This window comes from Eschrichtius robustus, chromosome 1 (assembly GCF_028021215.1).
Source record: "Eschrichtius robustus isolate mEscRob2 chromosome 1, mEscRob2.pri, whole genome shotgun sequence".
NCBI lineage: Eukaryota > Metazoa > Chordata > Mammalia > Artiodactyla > Eschrichtiidae > Eschrichtius > Eschrichtius robustus.
The window spans coordinates 36201029-36221150 of record NC_090824.1 but is presented as its reverse complement, the minus strand read 5'-3'; the positions used below and the strand labels follow the sequence as shown (position 1 = coordinate 36221150).

The window sequence follows — 20122 nt, the reverse complement described above, 5'->3', positions numbered from 1 at the left end:
AATGAAAACTTACAGAAACCTGCTCTTGTTTTTGAAGGTATTTTCAATGGATAACGAAGTGTAGTTTTGCCATTTTTTTAAAATTTCAGCACTTTTAAAGATGTTGTTCCATTGCCCACTAACTTGTATTTTTTTCCAATAAGAAGCCCCCTGAAACTCTTTTTAACACCTATGTATTCCACCCCCCACCCCGCCGTGACTAATCTTCTCCTCCGAATTATGGTTTTATTTGTATTTAAAAATACATTAGAAATACTTTATATGCCCGTGACTAAGCTAGTTTTCAATGTACATTACTTCAGATTTGAGACGGGTTTTGTTCTGAGAAGTCCTTTTTCAAGCTGAATGCTAAAATGGGGAATGCCGGTACATTTCCAAAGCTGATTAATGTAAATTGTTTTCTTGCTAACGTTGATGGGTGAATTTTATTAGACTTTTAGCTCCTGAACAGTTTTTAGTTCACGATGATAGTTACTGTAATGTGCTGTGACTGTGCTGAAAGCTGTCGAACACCATAATATCTGAAGTGCTGTAAACAGTGGTTGCTTTAAAAATTTACTTTTTTTCAAACCTCCTTCAGATTTTTTTTTTTTCTAGATAATTTTCTTTTTGGGTAATTTTTCTAAGTTGACATATATTAATTTCAGGTGTACAACACAATGATTTGATATATATGTATAGTTAAATTATCACTATAATAAATCTAGTTAACATATGTCACCATATATAGTTGTAATTTTTTTCTTGTGATTAAGATATTTTCTATTTGTCTTCAAATTCACTTAACTTTTCCTCTGCAGTATCTAATTTGCTCTTAATCATTTCCAGAGAATTTCTTAATTTTTAGATTTAAAAAAAAATGATAGATGTTGCCTTTTTGTTAGTTTTTATTTCTTTTAATCAATGTATTCATTTTTTAAATTTTAAATCCTAACACATATTTATGGTAATTGTTTTACTGTCCTTATCTGCTGTTATCATCATCTCTGTCTTCTGGGTCTGTTTTAAATTGACTGATTTTCTTCTTAGTTATGGGCCACGTTTTCCTACTTGTTGGCATCATAGTTAAAAAATACATATTTCTGGAAAAGTAATTCATAATTTCTTCAACTATGTTTCTATTGATGGGCAATTATGTTTTTTCCAGTTTGGAACTATTGCAAACAGCGTTGTAATGAATACCCTTGTGATATGTTTTGTTCACGTTTTAAAATGCATCTTAGTATAAATTCCTGCTAGTGGAGTTTCTCATCAAAGGGCATGTTTATGCAAATATTTGACATATAATGCTATATTTCCCTTTGCATAGGGTATACATATTTATATTACTTAAATAAGTACTGAATTAGTTTTAAGTTTAGAGGACAATCTTCTAATGAACATGGTGCACAGCAGAACACGCCAGGCTTTTAGTCATTTGTTCTGTAGCACGTTGTCACAGGTTCAATCTTTTGGCCTTAGCATTAAAGTGAAGCCACTTGAATGTGATTTTTGGAAATATCATTTTCGCATAGTCAGATGCTAAAAGAAGTAGCTATTGGTCATTTTCTTATATGTTAGGTATAAGAAAAGTCAGTTTGATAGTGTTGTAAATGGTACTGCATTTTGTTATTGTTGTTGCTTCTAATGGAATGATTACACTATTTCTAAGAAAGTAATTAGGTGATATAGTTTATATTCGGTTTCTACTGAATTACTCAGAATGTTAGTTGTTGCAAGAAGAGGCTTTTCTGGGGCTTGTTTTAGTGACTTCCCTTTGTGATTAGAATCCACTAGAATATTACCTCTTGAGGGCAGAAATTTTGTCTGTCTTGTTTTTGCAGAGACTTAAAACTCCTGAGGTAGTGGACTACTGCTGCCTTATTCTTGGTTTGGGGCTTGGAGTGGAGTGTTTGCTCTGTATTCTAGTCCATCCTTAGCCTTTAGCAGGTTTTTGGGTGCTTGCGTCACTGGATGATCTCTTTCCATGTTCTTTTTAAGTTTTGATTAGTTGCTGGACAGTGTGAACTTTATATTGTTGAGTATCTATATTTTATTGTCTTTCTTTAAAGAATGTTGAGTTTATTTTGATAGGCATTAATTTACTTTTGGATCACCTTTAGCTTATTTTTGTAGCTTGTTTTTAAGTTTTGTTATGGATCTTGTTAGCATAGCCTTTATTCTGTGACTGGAGTCATTAGACTGGTCTCATGAGCAGATCTGGGCTACAGCCCTTGAGCTAAGAATGGATTTTACATTTTTAAAGGGTTGTAAAGAAACAAGAAAAAAACAAAGAATATGTGAGTTTTCTAGTTGTTTATATGTGAGGACAAATCTAATGCCAGTTATTCTTTCATGGTTAGAAGTAGAAGTCTGTTTAGTAAACATTAATAGAAATGCTTTCAGACTTTTGGTATAATATATAACTAATAATTATACTTTTATCAAATCTCTTATTTGCTATAAATTGGGTTTAGTTTTTATAGTATTTGTAAGAGATATTAGCAGGATATTAAGAAACTGTAATTAAGATTAATTTCTGTCATGCATCTTGGATGCCTACTCTGTGCCCCAGACTTTGTACAACTTTCTGGGGACAGACAGAATAATACATGAATTGAAGACCAGGTACTCAGCCTAGTAGGGAACTAGACATGTGTATTATCTATTGCTGCATAACAAATTACCCTAAGACTAAGTGGCTTAAAAAGCATTTATTATCTCTTGGTCTGGAATTGGGCCATGACTTAGCTGGATCTTCTGGCTCAGGGTTTTTCAAAAACCTGAAATTAAAATGTGGACCAAGCTACAGTGGCGTGGTACAGGCTTGACTGGTGGAGGATCCATTTCCAAGTTCACTCACATGGTTGTTGGCAGGAATCAGTTCCTTTCCACACGGGCCCCTTCATAGGGCAGCTCACAGTGTGGTAGCTTATATCTCTTGTAACCTTATCTCAGAAGTGAAATCCTATCATTTTCGCTGTATTCTATTGTATATAAGAAGTAAGTCACTAGGTCCAGCCCACACTTGGAGGAGGAGATTACACAACAGCACGAATATGGGACACAGGGATCATTGACAGCCATTTTAGAAACTGCCTATAATAACATATGGTATATAAATTATATAAAATATTATAATTGTGTCTTAAAATAATGTTACAGGATTAATATGTATGACATAATAACAGTTTGCCACTGGTGTGCTAAGTGCTTCCCACAGATTATTTTATTTAAGCCTCTCCCAGTATTTGGTGGGAGAGGTAGTATGTAATATATCCATTTTACAGATAAGGAAATTGAAGCTCAGTGAGGTTACCTAACTATGATAATAGCAGAACCAAGACTCTAGTTCAGACTTTGCCGATTCTAGCACCCATATTTTTAATCTGCATATTTTGTCAGCATTAAAATAGAATTACCTTTTATTGGGCACCTCTTATGTGCCAAGCCTTGTAAATGCTTTGTTCATGTAAGCCTCATAATAACTCCATTAAAGCTCCTGATCTTACTGATGATGTACTTTAGATTCCAGATTCAAGAAATTACTTTGAAAAATTACATATATTTTTGACATATATTTTTTGTTTCAGAGACATTAAACAATATAACCCAAAGAGTCTCTGTAAATACCAAAAGAAAAGAATCATTTAAATACCTATTACTTTAAAAAAGTGGTATTCCTAATTAAATACATTTGCAGAAGGAAACCTGACACATTTCAATCCATTTACTGTTCTGCAGATGAAGGGTAGTATGTGAATCTCAAACAGGAATGAATTTGTAAATACTTGAAAAGAAAACAACCCACTCAGAAGAAATCTTAGCAAATACTACTATATAAATTTTAGTCAGAAATTAGCTCATGTAGTTAATGTTGAAATATTTTTACTAATAAATTTGAAGTACTTTCACTAATAAATTCATTCACAAATAAATTGAGTGGCTTTCATATCAAAGGCTGTACGTACTTCCTTCAGTTATCCCATTGTTTTTGCGAAGTGAATCTTCTAGATGAGGAAAATACGACATAGAGAATGATTTTCTCATGGCTGAAGGGTAACTGTAAGATTGCTGATCTTATTGGCCTTTTAGACCAGTTTATTTTAATAATTTGAGGCTGTCTTGTAAAATATGTGTTGATAATAATAAATCCTAAAGTTTTGAATGATTTTATTTTCCTTATAATAGCACTGTCTCACATTCTACATTTGTATTTGCTTTCTTAAGTGGGGCATAAAATGCAGTTGAAGCTGATAAGTTCTCAGGTTCTGTGTCATATGTCATATGTCATATGCCATTATTGACATCCTTCACTCAACTCATTCACTTATTTATTAAAAAATATTTATTACTAAGTTGTAAATACTGCTCTAAGTACTTCGGATACGTCAGTGAACAAAATGGACAAAAATCATGAAGTTTACATTTTAGCAGGCATGGTTCAAAAATAAACAGTAAACATGATAGGTAAGTAAGTAAGCAGGCATTCATTATGGATAAGGAAGAAATTCTATACCTGCTCTTTTAAACCATGCTAAGGAAAATTACATAGAAAACTACTTGGTTTTCAGCTTGACTTATTTTTGTTGATCCCTTTAAAAATATTGTTTTAAGAACAACAAAATTTGGGGAAATATTCTCTCTAAAAACAGAGTTAAAATGATGCTATTAATTAAGAAAATGACCATGTTTTGCTCCTACAATAATTTCTTGCTTTATAACTCATGCATTATCAATATTGCTGCAAAATATAGTAATTTAATATCTTGGATACTTTTGATGGTGGTTTATAAAAACCCAAAGCACTTGGTATAACAAAATTTATGTTTCTCTAAACTTGTTTCTGTTCTAATTATATTATACTTTTGCTGGCTTTGAATATTAATGATAATTTTTTTGTTATAATTCCAAGTAAAATGTTACAGAAGACTTTTTCTTATTTGTTATTGAAATGATTCTTGTTTAGAAAACTCTCTGTACTTTTGTTTATCACACTTGTCTTTTTTTTTTCACACTTGTCCAAGTTAACTTTTTCTATGAAGGGAAAGATTAAACATTTCTAATATCTTACTGGTGTAGCTTAGAGTCGACTAGGATACATTATATGTTCAGCATATGGTATGACAGCATTTTACAGGGTTGCATGTGTTGTCACAAACAGTATTATTAACTCAAATGTTAATACTTCTTTTGTTGACTTACGGAATTAAATCCATCCCTTAGACCATCAGAGTGGATTTTTTAATTTGTTTTTTAACCAAGAATCCCTGAATGTCTGCATTTTTTCTATATAATATAAAAAGTAGACCTCACATGACTGGATCTTGTGAGATGTTGAATCCCTGAGATATTGAATAGACTTTAATTATTCTTACGTTTAGTGAATAGATGGGGTTACCTGAAATTAGAGAAATAGGGTTTTGAGAAAGGATTTTGAGAAAGAGACAGAATGAACAGTGGAGTCAATAAAAAGAATGTTCTCATTAGACTTAAGAATAGATATTAAAACAAAAGACAAAACACCAAGTTTTCTTTGGATTATTACTTTATTTGGCTTTCTAACATTCTCAGTGAGTACAATTTTTTTCATTCTTTGTTTAGTCAGTGTAAACCAGAAACAATGAGGAAAATAGTGTAGGAATAAATGGGAAGGAAGTAGAATTTCTGGGACACTCCTTTGAAGAGATTTTCTTGTCTTTGAATACTTGGCCATTTAAAAGCATTTGAGATTTGAGGTTCAAAAGGAGGATAATAGTAGTCCTGTGCTCTAATTTTTGAAACCTCTTCTCCAACTTTTCTATCTAGTCTTTCATAACTGGTTAATTAGTGGTTAAGTACCCATCACATTCCGTTTTGTATATAGAAACTATTTCTTTTCTTCTCTTTTATAAGGAACTCTGTGCCTGGAGATAAGGCCTTTCTTATCTAGCTCTGGAATTATCAAATGGTATTAAAGTTATATCTTTGCCTGCAAATTTTCTCCTTGGCGAGAAAATTGTTTTCAAAGGAAATTCTAAGCCTAATGATGGAGAAGTGACAAATGAAACCAATAACCAAGCCTGAGAAAGCATATCCATTTTGTAGTTTAAGATGCTCCATAACTACGATTTAACTGGTATTAGACTTCTGTTGCAATTGTTGGTATTTTTAAATACATTTGAGAAAGGAATAATCTACCATAATCCATATGAACCTTTGCTTGTGATGTTTGGAGTGGTTGCCAGCCGCTTAATGGCTGCGATAACCTTTGCTTGGCTAATATACATGACGCTTTTAGAACTTTTCCTAAAAGTGACAATATGCCTGTCACCTGCAGAGTTAAGTGGTGTAATGGCAGCTGAGCAGTAAGATGGAGGGGGGTGGAGTTGAGATTCTGTAAGAATGAATTCACTCATGCAGAGAACATGTTTCAGTTTGAGGTAATGGAAACATTAGCCCAGAATATGTAGTTGAGTACATTTTGTTTGGTTTTGAGTGGGTCTTCAAAGATAGAATCTTTTAATCTCTGTATATGTGCTGTTGCACAGTGTTGTTAGAAGGAAAAGAGATGATGGCATTTGGAGGACTTTCAGGCTTAGAGCTAATTAAGGTATCTGGTACAGCATTGATTTAATATGCAGACCTAAAAGCTTTTGCTTTTTACTTACTTCAGGCAATTACATTATTTGCCAGCCTGCTGGCTAGTCAACACCAATATGTTTCTTTTAATTCCATGAATCTCAGCATATGCTATTTTACATATCCTAAATAATTTAAATACATTTGTTATTCTTTCCACAGCATGTAGAGTCCATGAAGCACAGGACAATAAAGCTTCCTACTCATACCACCAGGAGGATCTCTTGGAAAGAGTCACCACAGGACTACCAGAGAGACTAATTTGTCTGAAGCATCATGTGTTGAAAGAACACTCGCTAGAAACAGAGTGACGATGTTTTCAATTCCTTGAGTTCCAGGAACCCAGGAGAGTGAGCTGAAAGTCTGAAAATGCGGCCATGGACTGGTTCCTGGCGTTGGATTATGCTCATTCTTTTTGCCTGGGGGACCTTGCTATTTTATATAGGTGGTCACTTGGTACGAGATAATGACCACCCTGATCACTCTAGCCGAGAACTGTCCAAGATTTTGGCAAAGCTTGAACGCTTAAAACAGCAAAATGAAGACTTGAGACGAATGGCTGAATCTCTCCGGTAGGTTCTAAAAAACTGAGGGAAGAATGGTGAAACATTGTACTTTGTTTTTAGGTGCAGGGCTTCAGTCAGCTATTAAAAAATACTTAATGATTTCTGTAAACTGCTATTTTTGCAAAAATTTAAATATCTTAGTAAGGTACTTTTTATGCTAATGTTATCTCTATGTATTTAACATAGAGAGTTACTCTATAATGGCAAATCTTATTTTGCATATGAATTTTAATATAGAAAAACTATGCCATTTAATATACTTATATTTTGTTTAAAGTTATCTTCAGCATTTTGATAATTTTGATAAATATAAACTTTGTATGATTTAAAGTAGTACATATTAAAATTTTCATCATGGACTATAACAAACACATAATAATTGAGAGGCTGAGTTAGTCTAACTCTAACTTATTAAATGAAGACATTCATTCTTAAATAAAACAACTGTATCTGGAATCTAGAGAATTATTATAATTGCTACTGCCAGTCTATTAAAAAATGGTTTTCAAAGTTATTGAATTTAGAAGTTATCTAGTATCTTCTAATTCCTCATATTTAAATATGAAGGTGACTGTATACTTAGTGCTTGCTGTCTCTCAAAACAGAGGTCGAAGATTTGAGAAGATGAAGAGGTGAGAGTCGTCTAGAGGTGGTAATTGACTCTAAGGGAAGTAGTGTAGAAAAAAAGAGCACAAATTCATTTCTTTTTGAGAAACAAATACATTGAGGAGTCGAAAGTGGAAACGTTCTGTTGTGCATAGAACTTTCAGAGCAGTTGGAGAAGGAGAAGGGGAGAGAGCTATTTTGTGGAGGCCGAGGAGCGTTCTGTGACGAAAGAATGTAGTTGGCAGTGTCACACACCCTTGGAGCCTCCCTTCCCTCGCTGCCTTTCACTCTTTATTTAGAACTCAGTTCTTTCCTTTTGTTTAGTTCCATAACTTTTCTTCACCATGATATCATTTTGATCTCTTTATGTTCTGTGGAAGGCTGTGCTAGGTATTAAGAGTTTTACTGTTTCAGTGAATGAAACATCAGCCCTGTCATTTGTAGGAGTAATAATAGTACCATTCAGCAAAATACAGAGTACGCAGGAATTAGAAAGTGGACGGCTAACTTCTTGAATTTGTGTATCATTTTATTTTCTTTTTGGGGAGAGCCAGGGAGGAAGGATCATGGAGAGGGTGGTCTTTCAGTAGAGTCTTAATCATTTGTTTTGGGAACCAAAGATTGATAATTTGGAGGTTAGTAATCATAGCTATCATTTATCGAGAGTTTGTTATGTGCCAGGTACTGTGCCAAGGACTTTGCGTGGATTATCTCATTGAATTCCACAGCTTCCTTATGGGATGCTGGTTCTGTTTTCATAACCATTTTACAGATGAGGAATCAATGGGATATTAAGTGATTTAATTTTTCCCTAGGTCACACTTCTCACAAATGATGGAGCTTACTTTGAATCATAGCAGTATGAGTGGAAAGCCAGGGGTCTGATGAACGGTTTCGCCTCTCTGAATAGAAACCAGAGAGAAGTAAATGATTCAGAAATCTCAACTAAACATCTCATGTAGGAGATAAGCAAGAGTAGTTGATTTTGGAGTATGATTTGTAGTAAGATCTTGTTCTACGTTATGAGAATTTTACTCCTTGAAAACATATTGCCTCTTAACAATTTAGGCTAATAAAAAGTTGCTCACTTTTTTCCTAATTTCAACTTAAATATTGATAGTTCACTTGGCTTGTCTGACTGCCAAGTATTTGCTTCTATTGCATGAAGGAAAGCTTGCCTTTAATATGAGTTGTTCCTTCTGCAAAATAATCTTTGGATCTCTGAAGTCACTTTCTTTATAATCTTTCATGTTGGCAAAAAATTAAATTCTCAACTACTACAAATGTAGAGACAACTTCTAAGAGCTGAGACATTTAGTATGTCATTCTGTAACATCATAAATACAATCTGAAAGTACAGATGGAGAAAATGAGCCCATACACACACACACACACACACAGACACGCACACACACACATATAATTTCAGGAAAATATGTAAATAATTAGGGAAGAAAACCTCTTTAGGCCTTTCCATCAACTTTATTGGTAGGGCCATTTGTGTTTTATTCAAAGAGATTATTATTTTAGAGCCCCTGGCATAAAAGGAAGAGCAGTGGAGGCGCTAGTGACATTGGTGTTCTTTTTTCCCCTTATTGTAATATTTCATACTCAGTTTTCTATGTCTTTTTCTTATAAGAAAGTATGTTCAGAAGGTAGACTATAAAGGATTAATTCAGATGTCTGTAAAACTAGGTCATTTCTTTGAGATATGGTGTGTGGATTAGAATTGGAAAGTAACCCAGAAGCCTGAAACTACAATTTTTAAGATTCAGGACAATAATTTTTAAAAGCAGTTACCCAACCCTCTAGCCAGTGTTTGCTAATTTTGTTGATACTACTACAAATTTAGGAAAATAATTTGACAATCATTACTCTGAGGGATGCAGACGTTTTAGTACGATGTATGGGAGGTTGCTGCATGCATCTCTGTGTGTACGTGTGTATCTGTATGTATATTTAATTCTGCCTTATTGATGAATAATTTCTGTATGGTAAAATACACTTCTTTTAGCATACATGTCTATGAATTTTGGCAGATCCTTATAGTCATGTAACCAGTACCACCATCAAATTATAGAAGAATTCTTTCTCCCCCCAGAATTCTGTTGTGCCCTTTTGTAGTTAAATTCTCTTCTAACCTTCTGTCCCTGGCATCCACTGATCTGTTTTCTGTCTTATGTTTGTTTCCTGTTCCAGAATGTTATATAAATAGAATCATGCAGTAGGTAGCCTTTTGAGTCTGGCTTTTTTCATTTAGCATAATATACTTGTGATTCATCAGTGCTACTTTGTGTATTGGTAGTTCATTTTATTAAAAAATTTTTTTTTAATGATGAGCAGTATTCCACAGTATGCATGTATCAGTCTTGTTTGTTTTTAAATGTATTCACCAGTTGAAAGATGTTATTAGTGTATCCATTTTTTTGGCAATTATGAACAAAGCTGTTACAAACATTTGCCCTGTAAGTTTTTGTGTGTAAGTGAGTTTTTATTTCTCTTGGGTAAATACCTAGGAGTGGAATTGCTGGGTCATATGTAAAGTGCATTTTAACTTTATGTAAGAAGCTGTGCAAAATGTTTTCCAGAGTACCTGTACCATTTTGCATTCCCACCCACAGTACTTGAGAGTTATAGCTCTCATCTTTGCTAGCACATGCTGTTGTCAGGCATTTTTACTTTATGTTTTAATAGATATGTAGTATTATCTCATAGTTTCAGTTTGCATTTACGTGATGATTAACGAGGATGAGCATTTTTTTCATGTGCTTATTTGCTATTCATATACCTTCTTTGGTGAAGTATCTATTCAAATTTGTTGCTTATTTTAAAAATTAAGTTATTTGTTTTCTTACTGAATTTTTTTAAGAAATTGGGGTTTTATATATAACATAAAATGTTTTATATATATGCGTATATATAAAATAAACACATAGTGGCTTAAACCAATAAACATTTATTTGCTCCTGATTATTCAATTTCAGTTGGCCTTAGCTGGGCTGTTTTCCTAATTATGTATGGGGTCACTCATGTGGCTGCAGCCATCTGGTGGCTCCATTGTGGTTGATCAGTCCAGATGACCTAACACATGTTCAGTGGTTAGCTGGGGCCATCAGCTGGTTCCCTTCTACCTGGCTTCTCTAGCAGGATAGCCCAGGTTTCTTACGTTGTAGTGTTCCAAGAGGGCAAGAGCAGAAACTGCAAGTCCTCTTGAGGCCAAGCATGAGAAGTTGCACAGTGTCACTTCTGCCACATTCTGTTAGTCTTTGCAAGTCAAAGGGACACTCCATATTCAGGGAATGGAGGTAGGAGCTGCAAAGAATTTGTAGCCATATTTAACCCACTCTCCTCATCTCTAGAAATAATGTTGAATAGATTAGGTCAAATCATGGCGGTCTTGAACAGCCAGAGTTTAGTGTAGGCTTGGTTGATAGATAATAGGGAACCATAATTGGGTTTTCAGCAGAGGAATGATGTAGTGAAAATGGTTGAGGAAGATTTAGATTTTCAGGTGGATTTGGGCCATGTGCTTGACTGGAGTGAAATTAACTGGGAAATATAGTATTAATCTAGACACGAGGTGATGCTGACCTAAATTAATGATTTAATCTGTTGGCTTTGGTACCAAGGTACATCTGCTTATTTTCCCATGTTTCCTTCATGCTTTTATTTGACTTTCCCCAAACATCCCTTTCTTATTTGTTGATTGCCAGAACATTGAGTATACATGTAGTAGTCTTTCTTTTAAAAACTTAGAAATCATCACTTTTTAAGCCTGTCACCCTACAGGAATGCCTTTCATCTTTCATGTTTGTTTTGTCTCAACCTTTAGTAATGTGAAATTGCTATCAGTTCACAGAATCTTTTCTTTTTAGGATTTGAACCTGCCAATCTGCCTCTCAGAGTTGAAATTTAGCAGAAAACACCTGGAAAATTATTGAACCTTGTTCAGAAACCCCTTGAGCAGTGAACCTCAGTGACAGAAGTCAGAACTGGGCACAACCTGTAACATTTAAAGAGTGCTTAATTGACAGCTTTCCTCTTAATTCCTTATTGTAGTTCCATTTATTTTGGGGAGCATAATTTTAAAAACTTCAAATGTGACTTTGTAGGCTTTTAATAAGGTTGGTTTGTTTGTTTGGTCCAGGAAAGAAAAAATTTCTTCTGGAAATTAGATGTTAGCTATAAACTGTAAATTTTACAGACCACAAAGGAAGTATGATTAGCTTACGATTATCTGTTTTTCTGAGCTATGTACTAGTCTCCTCAGTTGGATTAGAGCCGAAGCAAGAATCTTCTGGTGGAAAAATTTGTCTCAGGCAACGAAATTATGAAACACTGACATGGATAGAAAGGAGACTGATAGGGTCTTTCACAGGTCATACCTTACGTCTTCTTTTTTGAGAAGCTGGTATTAGAAATTGGAGATTTGTTTGTTCCTGTTAGTTGGTTGGAGGATTTGCTGTAGGCAGTTTTCTCCATAATTGCTCATCTCGCTTATAAAGAGTGTACTGCTTGTATTCCTACAGCAAGTGAATGGGTTGGAGTGTGTAGAGCATCTAGCTGTAACCTTCCATTTTTTTTTTACTTTTACTTTTGCAACCCTGCATCCATTATTCCTTATGCTATCAAGAATATATGGGCTTCCCTGGTGGCGCAGTGGTTAAGAGTCCACCTGCCAATGCAGGGGACATGGGTTCGAGCCATGGTCCGGGAAGATCCCGCATGCCGCGGAGCAACTAAGCCCGTGCGCCACAACTACTGAGCCTGTGCTCTATAGCCTGTGAGCCACAACTACTGAAGGCCGCGCGCCTAGAGCCCTAGCTCCACAACAAGAGAAGCCACCGCAATGAGAAGCCCGTGCACTGCAATGAAGAGTAGCCCCCGCTCGCCGCAAGTAGAGAGGGCCCCGCACAGCAACAAAAGACCCAATGCAGCCAGAAAATAAATAATAAATAAATAAATTTATTTTTATAAAAAGAATATTTTATTTTTCCTTATGGAAAATACTCCTTCCCTATGTTAGGATATCTTAGATTTTTAGTCAAGATTCCTAGCCTTCTCAGTCTGACAATCAGATGCTTTCTCCCTGGAATTTGTATTAACCTTTTCATATATTGCTGTATTAGATTTGCTAGTGGATGTTTTTCCATGTTAACAAGACATGTTTACCTGTAATTTCCTTCTTATAATGTCTTTTGGGTTTTGGTATTAAGTTTATGCAGGAAAATTTTATTCTCTGGAAGGGTTTGTATAAAATTGGTATTCGTTCTATTTTAAATCTTTGTTAGAATTTCAGTGATGCTGTCTGGGCCTGCAGTGTTTTTTTTTTTTTTGGCTGTGGGTGGGCAGAGCTTGGTTTGGGTAGGGACAGGAGACGTGTGTGAGAAGGCTTTAAATTCTAGATTTGATCTTCTTAATAGAAATTGGACCATTCACATTTTCTGTTTTTTCCTATGTCAGTTTTGGTAAAATGTGTTTTTCAAGAAATTTGTCCATTTTATCAAGATTTTCAAAAGTTGCATAAAGTTGTTCATAATTCCTTTTTACTTTTCTTCTTCAGACCTGTAATATCTGTAGTACTGTTTCATTTTTCATTCTTGACATTGTTTATTTGTTTGTGTTTTCTCCTTTTATCTTGCTAAGAGTTTATTGATTTTATTTACTTTTTCAAAGAATCTCTGGTTGTTGTTTTTTTCTCCTGTTGTATGTCTGTTTCTATTTTATTGATTTCTACTCTTAGTTTTATAATTTTTTTTCTTATAGTCTCTGGGTTTCTCTGTTCTTTTTAAAGCTTTTTCAGAAAGAATTTTATATTATTGATTTTAAGCATTGCTTTTTTTCTAACATATGCCTGGAGAGCTGTAAATTTCTCTCTAAGCACCGGTTTAGAGAGCACAGTTGCATCTTGCAAGTTCTGACAGTGACCTATTTTAATTGTTATTCAATTAAAACTTTTCAAATTTCTTTTGTGATTTTTTGTTGTTGTTGTTGTTCTTTAACTCACAGTTAAAGGAGTGTGTTGCTTAATTTCTAAGTGGGACTATTCTGTTATCTTTTTGGCTTTGATTTCTAATGTGTTCTTCAACCAGATAGAATTATATTCTGTATCATTTAAGTTCTTTGAAATTTTAAGTGGCTCAGCAAATGACTTAACGTTGGTGAATGTTTTAAGAGAAATGTGTGTTCTGCTCTTGTTGGATATGCTCTTCTACACATGTCATTTAAGTTAGGTTGGTTAACTGTGTTATTAATATTTTCTAAATTCATATAGAATTATTTTTTTAGTCTGCTTGTTCTATCAGCTAACGAGAAAGCCACGTTAAAAATCTCCAACAGTGGTTATAGATCTATTTCTTTTCACCTCTGTCAACTTTTCTTTGATACATCTAAAGCTGCTTCCTTTGGTGAATGCAAATTCAGGAATATCTTATTTTCTAATGACCTCATTTGTCTTTAATAATACTTTTTTAGCTATAAAGTCTAATTTATTTGGTATCAGTATTGCTACACTAACTTTCTTTGTGTTAGTGTCTGCATGACATTTCTTTCATCTTTTTAATTTTAACCTTCATGTGTTTTTTATTAAATATATTTAAACAGATTTAATTATTTGAAGTGTTTCTTATAAGAATAGGATTGGATTTTGTTATTTTTTTGGCTCAGTCTGTTAATCTCTGTCTTTTTATTCACTTGTTTTATCCATTTACATTTAAGATAATTACTGAGTATAAGTCTACCACATTGCTATTTTTTTCCTCCCTTTTGGTCTCATCTCTTATTTTTTTCTTTGCTGTTTCCTTTTGGATTAAACAGTTTTTTTAATTGTTATTCTGTTTTCTCAATTATAATAGTTTTAGTTATACATTTATATTCTTTTAATGGTTACCCTAGATACTATCAGGTATACCCTTTTAATTGCAGTCTATCTTAAAGTAATATTTTTATCATTTCAAGAGCAGTGCAAGAATTTTGTCCTACTTAAATCTTTAACACCCCTCCCCCACATCCACTTTTGGTCTTTTTATTGTCATATATTTTAACCCAATGTCTGTTATAAACTGCACATTATGTTATTATAATTTTGATTTAAATTGTCATATTCCTTTATAATTAACTACATATTTATTCTTTTTAATGTTGTTTATTCCTTCCTGCAGTTTAATTCTTCCATGCTGATCATTTCCATTCAGCCTGAAGAATATCCTGTAGTATTTTTGGTAGTCCAAATTTGATGGCAATAAACTCTTTTAGATTTTCTTTTTCCGAAGACTTTAAAAACATTTAGTTTTGAGAGATATTTTTGCTAGCATAGAATTTAGTTTGGCAGTAATTTTTTACCACACTTTAAATGTGTCATTCTGTTGTTTTCTAGCTTTCATAGTTTTTGTTTAGAAGTCAGCAATTTTAATTGAAGTGTATCTTTTTCTTTGGCTACTTTGCATTTTAATTTTTGTCTTTGGTTTTATACAAGTTGACCATGATGCGCAGATGTGACTTTATTTGTTTTTATCCAGTTTGAAATTCACTGAGCTTAATTCTGAGATTTGATGTCTTTTATCAGTTTTAGAAAATCCTTAGCCGTTATCTCTTTAAATACTGCTTCTGGACTACTCTTTCTCTTTTCTCCTGGAACTCCACTTACATATATTAGCAGATTTCCTTTTATGGTGTCTCACGTGCCTTTTATGTGTCTGTCGCAATCTGATTTGTCTTTGTACTTCATTTTATGTATTTTCTTTTGAACTGTATTCCAATTTATTTAATCTATCTTCTTCTACATTCATTCTGATGTTAAACACACCCAATACTAATTTTTATATATTTTGATTCTGGAATATCTAGTCCATTTTTTTGGATAATTTCAAATTTCTTTGTAAATTCTTTATTTTTCATCTACTTTGTCCATGTTTTTTATAATTTCTTTAAGTAGTTATTCTGATATAACTATTATATTGTCTGCTAATACCTGGATGATACCTGGATCATCTTTTGATCAACTTTTATTTTTCTTTTGATTATTGGTCACATTTTTTGACTCTTTCCATGTCTAGTAATTTTTATTTTTGTCAGATATTGTGACAAAATATTATATAAAAGTAGTGTAGAGGTTTCCCTGTGTTAGGGATGTATTATCTCTGGGCTTATTATCTCATTCAGTGCAATCAGGGATTGAGCTGGGTCATGGCTGCATTATGGTTTTAGTAAAACTTAGCCCACTTCTGTTTCTTCCCTGTTCCTCAGGCATAAATCTTCCATGCTTTTGATTAAGAACTTGGTGGATTTCTTTGAAGACTTAAAATACTGTGGGAAATTTAGTCTGCCTTTTAGATGTTTTAGGCTTTGCTCTTTGGCCTCTTACACTATGTAGCATCTAAATATGGCAAACAGTGCATAAAAACACTAGCTATGAGTTTAACGTAAGTCTCAAACAGAACTTTGTCTTGTAATATCACAAAGACTGAGAAATTTTAGTCTGTCTTAAAATTGCTCTCTAGTCTCCCTTGGAGCCCCAGAATTAAGCTAATATACCATGGATAAAACCGGTTATGTGTTTAGTGCCCCTGTAGTTTCCAAATTTTCAAGATGTGAGCCTGTGCCTCACATCTTACCTAGAATCAGGAAGTGCTCCCTAAGTAAGAACATGGCTAGTTATAGAATGCTGTCCTCTGGACTTTTGATTAATCCTGCACTTAATATACCTCTCTAATGGCTTTAAAATGGGTTATATTTTCAAGTTATTTTCTTTTTTTTTTTGATTGTTGTCATTATTACAGCAAGAGTAGGGTTTGCTATTACATGCTACATTCTACCTGAAACCAAAACTACCTGGATTGAAAATGGTTTGAGTTATCCCAATACTGCTGCTGTAAAGAGATTCCCGTTAGCTCCTGTACCTACGTCCCTGGAGCTGTTCTGGTTCTTGCCCATTTTAAGACCTGGTTCTTCAGGTTTTCCTTGGATTTGTTTTTAACTTTCTCTCCCATTGTATCCCCAGGTGTGTGGTAAAGGAAAGGAGGAGTTTGGGTGGATTGGAAGTTTTTAACTATCAGAGTAATCTCTGCTTCATTGACCAATATAGTGAATCTCTTAGGAGAAAGAGATCAAGATGAGATCTAGACAGATTGAGCTTGATGTGCTTGCTGAACCTATCCAGTAGAACGTTAGAAAGTTAATCTAGAGATCAGGGAAAAAGCCAGGATGAGTGAGAAAGATACCTTTGGGAATCATCTATATGGAAGTAATTGCCAGAAAATGTGTTGCACAAGGTAAAAGTTCCTCCATTCATTTCAGGTGACCCACAGTAATCATGGGTTTGGAGAGGAGGAAGTGTGGGAATAGAATTAACATACTCATATTTGTAGAGTCAGCAACAATCTCACATGACAAGAAATTTTTCAACCACTGCACCTGTTTCATGGGTATAGCAATTGGCTATGTGGCACAGAACCATAGGACCACATATATTTTTCCACACGATTATCATTACTAGCTTTTATGGGGACAGAACATTAGTAGAAGAATAGCATATTGAAGATGTCATGCTGTTTTCATCAACATTTATTATGTTCTCTTAATTTTCTTCTTCATACCCAGGGTTTTATGTGTATTTCATTGGCTGTTTAATTGCAGTGGGAAATGATTCAGAGCCAAGATGTTAGCTTCTGCTTTTACTCCCAGCTTCTTGATTGTTCTAACAACAACAACATTAGTAGCAGGAACAGCAAGACAGCAAAATAATAATAACTGTTACTGTGTATTAGGCCATATTTTAAGCGGTTTATCTCAACCCTTACAACAGGCTTATGACTTAAATACTCATATTATCCTCATTTTATAGATGTAGACAGTGAAGCACAGTTCAGTAGTTTGCTGAAATTTATATAACTGTAAAAGGTAGATCTGGAGTTCAGATCCAGACACTGACTCCCTAATCCAAATTCTTTTTTTAAAAAATTTTAATTGAAATATAGTTGATTTACAATGTTACATTAGTTTCAGGTGTACAGCAAAGTGATTCAGTTATACATATATATATATACAAATATATATATTCTTTTTTTACATTCTCTTCCATTATAGGTTATTACAAGATATTGAATATAGTTTCCTGTGCTATGTAGTAGGTCCTTGTTGGTTATCTATTTTACATATAGTAGTGTGCATATTTTAATCCCAAACTCCTAATTTATCCCTCCGTAATCCAAATTTGTAATCACATTACTATGGTGCCCGTAAAAGTAACTGCTATGTCAGAATAAAAGTGCCGCAATCCTTTTTGTCCTAATATTCTTTGCTTGTTGTGTGTGTGTGTGGGGGGGGGGGTCCAGAAGACTAGAACATAGACCATAATACTTCTGTCAGATTCCTTTCCTCCCCATTAACCATTGAACTGACTTCAGAATAAGGAAAATTATCAAAGATAAAGAAGAAGCATTTCATAATGATAAAGGAGTTCTCCAAGAAGACAACCAATTTGTAGCATGTATGCACCTGACAGCAGAGCATCAAATACATGAGGCAAAATATGTAAGGCAAGGACAAATATATAAATCCACTATTTTAGCTAGAGACTTTAACATCCCTCTTTCAGTGATAGATAGATCAAGCAGGCAGAAAATCAGTAAGGCTGTAACTGACCTGAACAGCATTTTCTCAATCAATTTAACCTAATTGACATTTATAGAATATTCAAAAACAACAGAATACACATCTACCCTTGAAAACCCTCCTATTCTGATGTGCTCTCTGCTTGGATAGGAGTGTTTCCTTTATAATTTCCTGTAGCTTGTCTTGACATATTGAACAGGGAAGTCTGTGTATTTAGAGAGGGGGCAGGGAAGAGGATTGGACTGTGGACATTTTTTCTTATTTATAGAGTCAGCTGGAAGTCTGTTCTGTAGAGAAAAATTCCTTTTCCTCTTCATTCTAAGCTCTGCCCACTTCTTATTTCCAACAAAGATGGTTTAATAAAAGCCAGCTTTGTGGAATATAGGTAAGATCATGCTTTCTGCTTAGGAATTATAATCGCTTTCCTCATTTGCATCGGTACACTCATATATAATGTCAGAATCACCACCGAGCAGAGAAAATTAGAGTAAATTAACTTTCAGTATTTGGAAAAAAAAATACAGTGTAAGATTTCTGGAGCTGTTTACATGATTTTGAAGAGCAAATGGAGTCAAGTAGAATTTTTGTAGTTCTTAAATCAAAAAATGTAGGCCACTAATATTATAAACAGGAAGGAAATGGCAAAGCTTAGTGAAAGGCACTGGATAAATTGTGGAGTAAAAAGGGGAGTCATGTTTGATGATTTGTTCTTTAGTTTATTTTAGGTTCCTTAGAACTAATTTTAAAACAAAATGCATCGAATTATTTATATCTAACCTGTTAAACAGGTATATTATCAATTGTAGTACAACAGACAGTGGTAAAAAACAATACACACTTATCTCACAGCTTCTCTGGATCAGGAGTCCATGCGCAGCTTAGCTGGTACCTCTGATTTGGGGTCTGTCACAAGGCTGCAGAAGGTGTTGGTTAGGTCTGGGGTTTCATCTCAAGGCTCAACTAGGTGTGATGAAAGGAGCGTGGGTTTCTCAGATTTGGGTTTGGATTCCAAGTCTACCACTTACTAACTTAATGATCTTTAAAAAGTCACTTAATCTTTCTGACCCTCAGTTTTCTCACCTGTAAAATGGTAATAATAATCTCTATTTTGCAGTGTTGTTAAGTTTTAAATGATATTTAAAAGCATATCTAGAAGAACTCCTATCTATTAGTAGTTCATCAATAAATAGCTTTTTAGCTAATGGTAGTTGACAATTTTATTTTTTTAATAGAAAAAATTATCTTATATCAAATATTTAGCACAACAGATTAGATTTCATGAAATGTACATATTCTTCAGAGTGACCATTTACCCCGAAAAAATCAATTAACCTCTTTGGGACTAGCAGCCGAAACTAGAAAAAGTTGATAGGGATAGATGATCACATTCAATAAATTTGTAAGTCTTTATAGAGACAAAATAGTTGAATAATATACTAGGTTATAAAGGAGTATAGAATAGGCTTTGTTACTTAGAATTTTGGCTCTCATGACTGAATTATATGATTTTTTTCTTAATCAATTGGTGCTTTTATATATGGGGATTATAGTTGCCCATCGTGAACTTTATTTAAAATATAGGAATTTTAATTATTCATTTTAACTACTCAGAAAGGCCTCTAGGGAAGAATGCACCATTCTTTAATAAGGTGTCACGTGAATAAAAATATTAAAATCTTAAATAACTAAATTGAAAAACTTTAAACTTTGTGTCTGAATTTTCTCTTCCACATATAAAT

General features: G+C 33.8%; 1 protein-coding gene across 9 annotated transcripts in view; it reads left to right on the top strand.

Moving 5' to 3' along the window:
• The window catches only part of FUT8 (fucosyltransferase 8), a 318121-nt gene that overhangs the window by 148553 nt on the left and 149446 nt on the right, over nt 1-20122 (top strand). For all 9 annotated transcript variants that reach the window (XM_068543987.1, XM_068544009.1, XM_068543973.1 and 6 more), the window contains one exon: nt 6763-7172. In XM_068543987.1, coding sequence (XP_068400088.1) covers nt 6970-7172 — 203 coding nt within the window. In that variant the 5' untranslated portion in view covers nt 6763-6969. The remainder of the gene's footprint in view (nt 1-6762; nt 7173-20122) is intronic.